The sequence below is a fragment of the Cydia fagiglandana genome, chromosome 15 (assembly GCF_963556715.1).
Source record: "Cydia fagiglandana chromosome 15, ilCydFagi1.1, whole genome shotgun sequence".
Classification (NCBI taxonomy): Eukaryota; Metazoa; Arthropoda; class Insecta; order Lepidoptera; family Tortricidae; genus Cydia; species Cydia fagiglandana.
The window spans coordinates 2,435,926-2,446,018 of record NC_085946.1 but is presented as its reverse complement, the minus strand read 5'-3'; the positions used below and the strand labels follow the sequence as shown (position 1 = coordinate 2,446,018).

Below are 10,093 nucleotides of genomic sequence, written 5' to 3'. Positions count from 1 at the left end.
GATTTTTTTTTATAATACTCGTAGACTGATCGGCAATTGGCTCTAGTCACACCTGATGGAAAGTGAAGACAGGACCTAAGATGGAGCTCACCGGTTCAGTAATAGCCTATTCAGTATTCACTCTAGCTTTAAAGAGACCGAGGCCATATTTCTCAGAGAATACAGATGACGGGAGCGCATTCCATTCTGTTACATGCCTGTTACATGAGCATATAATTAAAATATAAGTAGGTAGTTATTACAATCGATAAAACTTTTGATAAATCTTCTAACTTCTGTTTTAGATTGAGATTGATTGCATATTACATTGACGTTGCTAAATGTCGAACAACTGAACAATCAAAGACTATCTTGTGCGTAAGATGTTTTAATAAGATCCATTATTTTGATATCTTCACGGCTTATAAACAACTCGGATATTCGCAGGTCTTCCATAACTCAGGATATATCTATAAACCAATCCAGCTAATAGTCCACCGAGCAGCGGGCCGCCCCAATACACCCAGTTGGGCGAAGATTTTAGATATATCGACGTTGCTAGGTGTCCGACGGGGTTTAAGCTTGCTTTGTATTCTGTCACTGCGCAGAGGGAAGCTGCTGCACTGAAATGAAAAAAGTTCACTTAGTATTGATCACGGAGTTTTTCGGAACATATGTAAGAAATATCATTTGATGTTTACCAGTCGCTTTTTGGCGAAGGAAATCGTGAGGAAACCGGACTGATTCCAATGAGACCTAGTTTCCCCTCTGGGTTGGAAGGTCAAATGGCAGTCGCTTTGGTAAAAACTAGTGCCTATGCCAATCCATAGAATTAAGGTGACAGTCCATTTCCAACGACAGCTGCATTACTGTTCATTTTACTATGGAAATTGACAACGACAGCGACGCGTTCAATACCGGTGGTGTAGCTGCGGTTAGGAATGGAATGTTACCATTAGTTGTCGAGTGGACTCCAGGCCATGAGCCGCGGCAAAAAATGCCGGAATAACGCGAGGAAGATGATGAATATTAATCACGCACTGTAGTGCAATTTCATTAGAACTTTTACGAAAGCTCTGGCTAAGGATATGCCCTGCTGAGGCTTTCTCAAGAGACTACAGTAGGGGTTCTTCAACAAATTAATGTACAGGATGTCCATGGATCGACGCACATGCGACACTCCTGGATTAGCAAGCGCTTTACAAGAACTTGGTGGAGAAAAATGTCTAACGTGGCCCGAAAACATGTGCAACAAGAAATCAAAATAAATGAACACTTAAAAAGCTGCGACAATTACTCAGATATTTGCATAACGGGCCTAATCGACCTGACAGCCAAATACTCTATATTCAAATACAAAAAAACTACCTGAGACCGATGGCTAAAGCAGCAGAACCGACTCCCCGGGCACTCCTCCTCGGATCCGTCACGCTCAGAGCCACTGACACCAACAGGAATGTCTCAAGCACCTCCAGACCAAACTCCGATCGCTCGGAGAAGGTGGGGACCTTCCGACTTATCTTCTTGTAATCTTTGTCCACTATCAATCTTGCTACCATTTGGCCTAACATCGCTCCAAGTATTTGCACAACTACGTAGCACAGCGCGGGCAGCAGTTTTATATACTTGCAAATGAACATTCCTAGAGTAACAGCCGGATTCACATGTCCACCAGAAATATGGCCTGTATATGCTATGATAGAAGCTAAAAGTAATCCATTTGCTAGCGCGAAGCCAACCGCAGATTTTATTTCGTGTATTCCTGAGAGAGAAATGGTTATCAATAGAAATGTTCCTATAAGCTCTGCTAACAATCTCCTCAGTATATCCCAATTTTTGAACTCGTTTAGTCCTATAGCTTTCAATATGTTCATGGTTATTAAAAAGTTTCACTTTTACTCAACAAAATCATGTGACATGTTATCAAAGTTTGATCTAGTTGGCTCGGATATGAAGTCAAGTTTTTAATAATGTTGACCAATAGGTACGTATACTGGACGTAGTTACAGGTAAAAGATCCAGTCTACAAAAAGTTGAACAAAAGTTATGGCAGTTTAAAGTTTGAATCGGTATTCCTCTATACTGGTAGATATTTTTTATACTATGTGTTTGGATGAAAAACGAGCCAAATCGCCTTTTATATATTTATACATACATTGTTTAGTTTCATGCAACATTTGTCGAGATATTTGACCAAATGTGGGGTTGGATCCTTTTCGTAAAAATACACTTTTCATGGACAGTCGTTTTTTTTTAATTGTGCAATAAGGATCCATTCAATAAAATTGGATAAAAAATCATAAATATATTATTATTTAAAACAATTGAATTAATTATTATGTATTATTTTACCATAAAAAATGAAATTAGTTTTGCTAAACAGTATTAAACCTAATATTGATCACAAAATTTCTTGAAAATGACCTATTACCGTTTTAAATTTAGAGTTCAAAGGGTCTAGCCGTGTTTGTATGGGGCATCGGCCCCAGAAGCCAAATTGATTGCCGTTTTGCCAATTTATTAGGCCAGATGTAAGATGCTATTTCACCAAAAAAATAACCCTAAAATGCTGCAGGTTTTTGAGAAAATTAAAAAAAAAGAAATTTGGTTTTCATTATTTTTTATCTAAACTACCGAACCGATTTTGTTGTAACTTATACACATTATGTAATTAATCTAGATGAATTATTTAAAAAAAAATGGAGTTTCAAATATCCTTATAACTAGTAATATTTTCACTTTTAATTTTTCAAAAAAAATTTTTTTATATTTTCGAAATAGGGACCCACCAATTTTGGGTATTTTATGTATAAATTAATGTTCTATAACATATATTTTTTTCAAAAATATTCATTTGGCTCAACAGGGTAAAAATACCGTATGTATGTATGTAATGTATGAACAGACACAACCGGGAGAACTCCCGGTCCCATATCGACCACCGCGCCGCTCTGTACGAATTTGAATTTCGAACGTAACAAATTGCTAAAATGGACTATATTATTATTGGCTGTATGCGGCTTGCTTGTCGTCGCGTCACGAAATTAAAAAATAAAAAGGCGGGAAACGCGGCTCACTAAGAAGTTCCGTTTTAATATGAGCTGCGTTGATATTGATCTTGCAATGGAAAAAAACCGGGCAAGTGCGAGTCGGACTCGCGCACGAAGGGTTCCGTACCATAATGCAAAAAAAAAACAAAAAAAAAGCAAAAAAAAACGGTCACCTATCCAAGTACTGACCACTCCCGACGTTGCTTAACTTTGGTCAAAAATCACGTTTGGTGTATGGGAGCCCCATTTAAATCTTTATTTTATTCTGTTTTTAGTATTTGTTGTTATAGCGGCAACAGAAATACATCATCTGTGAAAATTTCAACTGTCTAGCTATCACGGTTCGTGAGATACAGCCTGGTGACAGACAGACGGACAGACGGACGGACGGACAGCGAAGTCTTAGTAATAGGGTCCCGTTTTACCCTTTGGGTACGGAACCCTAAAAAGGAGATTATACACAAAATATTTTCAAAATCTCCAAGATCGTTACATTACTAAAGTCGCACCAAACAAAGTCTGCAGCGGATTTGATAGCCCACGCAGTGTAAGTGTTAAGTATACGTCATAATTTCATAGAAGTTTGACGTTTAAAATGACACTTGCACTGCGTGGGCTATCAATATCGCTGCAGACTTTTTACGGTCTAACTATACGTTCTTAGCAATATCTGCTAAGAACGTATAGAAAACGTAAGCTCTTATAGGATCACTCGTGCGTCTGTCTGTCCGTCTGTCACAGCCTATTTTCTCGGAAACTACTGGACCAATTAAGTCGAAATTTGGTACACATATGTAAATTCGTGACCCAAAGATGGACATATTTTTATATAATTTTAAAATACATAGGTTCGAAGTTATTTAAGAAAATAGCCAAAAAATTACCATTCCCCCCCTTTAATTCCGAAACTACTGGGTCTAAAATTTTGAAAAAAATACTCAAAATAGTTCTTTACCTATAGATGACAGGAAAACCTATTACAAATTAATGTGCAGTCAAGCGTGAGTCGGACTTATGTACGGAACCCTAGAACGCGAGTCCTAATAGCACTTGGCCGGTTTTTTAATTTCGTGACGCGACGACAAGCAAGCCGCATACAGCCAATAATAATATAGTCCATTTTAGCAATTTGTTACGTTCGAAATTCAAATTCGTACAGAGCGGCGCGGTGGTCGATATGGGACCGGGAGTTCTCCCGGTTGTGTCTGTTCATACATTACATACATACATACGGTATTTTTACCCTGTTGAGCCAAATGAATATTTTAGAAAAAAATATATGTTATAGAACATTAATTTATACATAAAATACCCAAAATTGGTGGGTGTCTATTTCGGAAATGTAAAAAAAAAATTTTTGAAAAATTAAAAGTGAAAATATTACTAGTTATAAGGATATTTGAAACTCCATTTTTTTTTAAATAATTCATCTAGATTACTTACATAATGTGTATAAGTTACAAAAAAATCGGTTCGGTAGTTTAGATAAAAAATAATGAAAACCAAATTTCTTTTTTTTTAATTTTCTCAAAAACCTGCAGCATTTTAGGGTTATTTTTTTGGTGAAATAGCATCTTACATCTGGCCTAATAAATTGGCAAAACGGCAATCAATTTGGCTCCTGGGGCCGATGCCCCATACAAACACGGCTAGACCCTTTAGAAAAAAAAAACATAATTACTGTCTCACGATTGAATTTGTTAATGCGCAGCAACACTATGGCACGAACAGTGTTGCATGTTACCAAAAAGAACAAATTACCAAAGTTTGTGACTTTTATAGCCATTTCTGTCAGTAGCCAAAAGCGGTAAATGTAAAAAAACGTAGGCGCGCAGCGTTATCGTCCCATAGAAAATTTGAATTTCACACCTTTTTTTACTGATAAAGTTGTTTAATATACTATGTATAACTTGCTTAAAACTTAGGAGACGGATTCAAAATATATTTAATTATTTTTGCGTGTTTTATTATGTATTTATAAATGATCAAAAACGAGTCCTATGTTTATAATCCTATTTTATTATTTTAGTGATAATTTAACAGTTATAGCTGGTCAAACAAATCTTGTCAGTAGAAAAAGGCGCGATTTTTTTTAAATTTCCAGCTTTATTCTACTGATAAGATTTGCTTGACCAACTATAAAACCGCGTTGGGTCGTTTTTATGTTCACCGTTAAATAAAAATTGTATGTAGTGTCAATAAAAAAAATGGTTTGGGTTGTTGCACATTTTGACAATTATTGCATATTGGTCTAAGTAAGCCAATACTTACAGTAATAAATTAGCAGTGAGGACTTGATCATAATAGTTAAAAATAACGCCATTAGAATTTAGAAAGGAATCATAAAAATATAGCTGGTCAAGCAAATCTTGTCAGTAAAAAAGGCGACAAATTAAAAAAATGTGAAGTCAGACCGTGAAAAGTCTGCAGCGATTTTGATAGCCCACACGCAGTGCAAGTGTCATTTTAAACGTCAAACTTCTATGAAATTATGACGTATAAATAACACTTACACTGTGTGGGCTATCAAATCCGCTGCAGAATTTTCTTGGTGCAACCTATAGATGCGAAGGGTTATCGTCCCATAGAAAGTTTGAAATTCGCGTCTTTTTCTACTGACAAGATTTGCTTGATCAAGTATACCTACATGGATTGGCTTAAAGGGCTGGTATCCAGGCCATAATTGTTAAAAAAATACCTACATGGATCGTTTGTGCTGATTATTATCACGTCAAAGTAGAATTTACAACAGCTCTTAACAAAGTGATCCAAGTGAGATGAATTCTTTTTGCTGTTTATCTGAAGGATTTTAGTTAAGTAAATTTTGTTTCTCAAAAGGATCCAAATGAATTGGATCATTTTCGTTAATAATATTAAGGATAAAAAGTGTGAATTACATTTTCTTAAAAATGATCCAAGCAGGTTGGATTTCTTTCGATGAAATAAATGTGGAGCAGTTTCGTAATTGATCGAATATAACTAAAGGTTCCAAGAGAAATGGATACTTATTAGCGAATATATATTTTAACCCGTCCTACATGTGGGATGGTATCCGACGTTGATTAAAATATGAAAACGCAGTGGAAACTGGGCCTCTTTTTGCTGAATGAAAATAGACACCATAGAGACCTCTCTGGTATACTTAACTCATGTTTTGGTAGTTTTGTGGATTGGATCTTTTACCTGAAACTACGTCCACTTGGTCAAGCAGATCTTGTCAGTAGAAAAAGGCGGCAAATTTGAAAAATGTAGGCGCGCGAAGGGTTATCGTCTCATAGAAAATTTGAATTTCGCACCTTTTTCTACTGACAAGATTTGCTTGACCGTCTATAAATAATGTGGTCTGGCGGCCTAGCCAAGCCACAGATCATATATAACGCTAGTACATATCTGTATCCCAATCCCATACTAAAAAAGCGCACCGTCCTAAGTAGCTAATACTTGTAGCACGCCAAGGTGATAATCGCTTGCGTTTCGTCATCGAATAGCTTTGTATCTCTCTATCACTCTCCTATATTAGTGCGACAGTGACAGTTGCGTTTCGTCCGCTACGTAGCTTTAGCGATTGGCATGTTGTCTACTGGGCCTGATTAATGATTAAGTACCTACTTCACAGGGAGTCGTATATTTAGATCCAATTTTCCGCATTCGAGTTATAAATTTAACTTGTACCGTAAAAGTATAAAACTTTGCCCTTTAACATAACTTTGTCCACCGCGTCACTGTTCAGAAAAAGCGAGATAACATCGAAGTAAACTTAAATGTAGTTACAGATACACTTTCTGAAGAAAGTGAAGAACGCTATATATGACGGCACCGCTATCCCAGGAAACTTGCATGGCACTTGCACCATGGCGCTAACCCGGGGTTAACCGGTTACACCGTTAACCCAGGCTCAAATTGTACTGGTAACCATGGTAACTCCAGGTTTAACCGGTTAATCCCGGGCTAGTGAATGGTGAGTGGAAGTACTTAACACCTTATACACGAATACAATAGAACAAAATCAAGAGTAGATCATTTTGAATTGAACACGTCACTCGCTTAGCTTCTGCTCCTGACTGTTCACGTACAACCCTTGACTACCTAGAATCACTGGCTCTTCACAGCTGTCAATTTAACATTCTCGAAACTGATTAAGCAAAAGGAACGGAAAAGTTAAATTGGCATCCAAGGGTAGGTCGAGACACGCAAATTACTAGAGATGGGCCGAATATGGACTTTGCCGAATATCAATATTCGGCCGAATATTCGGTTGGGCTAAAAACCGCCTAAAACGCTGAAAACAAGTTCATTCGGGTCTGCGATCTACACTCTGACCTTTCTGGACCGGCCGAGAATGTTTAACCTTTTGGACGCCAATGACCGATATATCCGCACCGCAGGTTCAACGCCAAAGAACGATTAATCGGTCACAGACCACACATCATAGACCTACGTGCATATGCATAAAGTTCACTTTCAGTTTTGACACTTCGGTGACGTGGCGTCCGCGTGACAGCTTTTGTGTTTGACACGGCGTCGAAAAGGTTAACGCATTCACTGCCATTGGGGCGTGGCCTAGGAACAAACTTGTGTGACGGTGAACGCAATGTGCGTCGGGGGCAGTTAATGTGTTAAGAAAAGAAAGGGAATTCTAATGCCTGACCGCGAATTGCACCTAACGGAGAGCGGACGCCCTTAAAAAAGAATTTGTTTATTCGGTAAATATTTGGCAGTTCAAAACGAACTATTCGGCCGAATCCGAAAATTGAAAAATATGTCGAATACCAAATATCCGGCCCATCTCTACAAATTGCCAAACTTTGCGGGCGGCTGCTTGTGTACAGAGGGGATAGAAGTTTGAGAAAGGTTAGCGTAAAATATTTGACTTTAACTTGTTTTTACACAATTAATTTCATTACAGGTATTCTGGCCTTCTTTTTTTACTTTATTTTTATATCGTAATATTTATTACCTTTGGTAATCTCGTAGCATTTAGGTTGACTCACGCTAGACCGGACCGGAGCTTCCGGCGCATCGTTTTCTATGGAAAGCATCGCCTTTCATGTCATAGAAAAGTAAGCGCGGGAAGCTCCGGCCCGGACACGGCCCAGTCTAACGTGAGTTATCCTCTAAGCATACAATAAATGTGTATACCCAAAAGCGTTATTCTATTGGTTGGGTTGGCTCATTTTCGGCTAGCAAGTTTTTATAGCATCCCGCTTCGTTCGTAAGATTAAGTGATTAAACATCGATCGTGTGGCACACTAACCTTAATTAGAGGGTCTACCGCGAACCACGTTCGACATGTTGCCTCTCTGTCGCACTTGTAATATCGTAGGTACGTAAGTGTGACAGGGAGGCAACACGTCGAACGTGGTTCGCGGTAGGCCCTCAGTTTCGGTGCCGACTGCTATGCTATAAATTTTAGCTCAACAAATAAATAACTATTAAAACATACAGTTTGTTTTTATGTTAGGTACTTGTATTAAAACATAGCAAAATATGTGCAAACGATAAAAATTACCACTAGATACCGGTAAAATGGGATGAGTTGGGTGAAATTTGACTTTCAAACCTCGATAAAATTTTATTTTTACATGTGAAAACTGAATGGTGTATATAATAAGTGGTTCGGACGTTTGTATTTTAGTTTGTATTTTATTTTGCGTAGTTCCATTTCATAACTTTGACGATAAAGAGGAAAACCCACTTCACCCCGTAGTGCCTCGTATTTGGGGAGAGAGGGTTTTTTATACATACAAAGGTGATTTTGGAAGATTGTTGGATCGATTTTTTTTTATTATGCGTATTACTATAGCCCCATTTTAAATTGTAATACATTATTTTTGTAGCAGTAGCCTTAAAATCCCTTCCCACCCACCTCTCAAACCTTCTCTCCCCATTCATAACCCAACTCTCCCCGCGAAACCTACTCACCCCGTTTTATTCACGGTGTTGGTTGTTGGTTGTTAGGGGCTTTAGTTACGAATTCACGAGATACACGGTGTTTGTAGTTAGGGGCTATAATATACCTATTGGCCACTCCTGACAAATCAGAAAGAAACAAGAGTCCTTTGTAGCCTTATTGTTAAGAGTGGCCAATAACTATAAGCAGACACCCTAGTTGGTATCTTATAAATTTTAGGTATCTACGTCATACAGTCTCCTAGAAAACCGCATTTAACCGATTTGCACGAGCGAAACTAGTGATCCCATTAGTGATGATTAGTGCCCCGTGAACAAAGTTTTATACGGAGCGCTAAATAATATTATTGTTAAAATAATTATTTTAATACTTCACTTAGGCTTTTAAGTTGTTGGCCAGGGCGCCAACAGTGAAATTAGCGTTGCCTACGGTAGACTAGCTTTTGCTACTTTTGCCAACCCTGACTTTTAATTAATTGCAAATTTGATAACGGGTTGGTAATAATCTTAGGCATTGTTATACGATCGGTTACTGAGCGCAGCGTTGTGCCGGTCGAGAATGTTCTCCATTTACTACGGGAAATATTCTCAAGCGAGAACGTTTCCCATACAAAACGAAGCACTTTTGGATGAGACTAGCTCAGGACCGGGATAAGTGGCGTACACGAAGAGAGGCCTATGCTCAGCAGTGGGCGACTGAAGGCTAGAATGATGATGATGATGATGACAAAACGAAGAACGTTCTCGAGAACGGCACAGCTTTAATAACTGGTTAAAACGCTCAGAATATTGCTAAGTAAAATTCCTCCTCAACTTTTTCGGGGGTCAGTTTTGACAACATGCTATTCACGATAGTATCTTTCTCACATTCTAACTCGTAGAGGAATCAAGGCCATATTTGGGTTACCTATATTCGCTAATTAAGTCAATTATTGTTACCAAAATACCCAAAACATTTTCCTTAACATGTGTTGAATCATAAAATTCATGATCAAAACTGTACCAGCGCTTACACTGTTAACTTTACATTTTTCCTTTTGTAATAAGGTCCTCCGATGTACAGTCGACGTCAAAGATATGTTTACACTTTTGCACCTTACTCCTTTGTAATAAGGCGGAAAGTGTAAACATATCTTTGACGTCGACTGTACAAT

The 10,093-nt window shown here is 38.0% G+C and overlaps 1 protein-coding gene across 1 annotated transcript; it reads right to left on the bottom strand.

The window, feature by feature from the left end:
- Positions 1–394: 394 nt before the first annotated feature.
- LOC134671559 (aquaporin-like) lies at positions 395–1,886 on the bottom strand. Its single transcript, XM_063529418.1, has 2 exons — positions 1,348–1,886; positions 395–602 (listed from the first exon to the last, which is right to left on the bottom strand). Exons 1-2 carry the CDS (start codon positions 1,851–1,853, stop codon positions 395–397), a joined length of 714 nt encoding a protein of 237 aa, XP_063385488.1. The 5' UTR covers positions 1,854–1,886.
- Between the last annotated feature and the right edge of the window lie 8,207 nt (positions 1,887–10,093).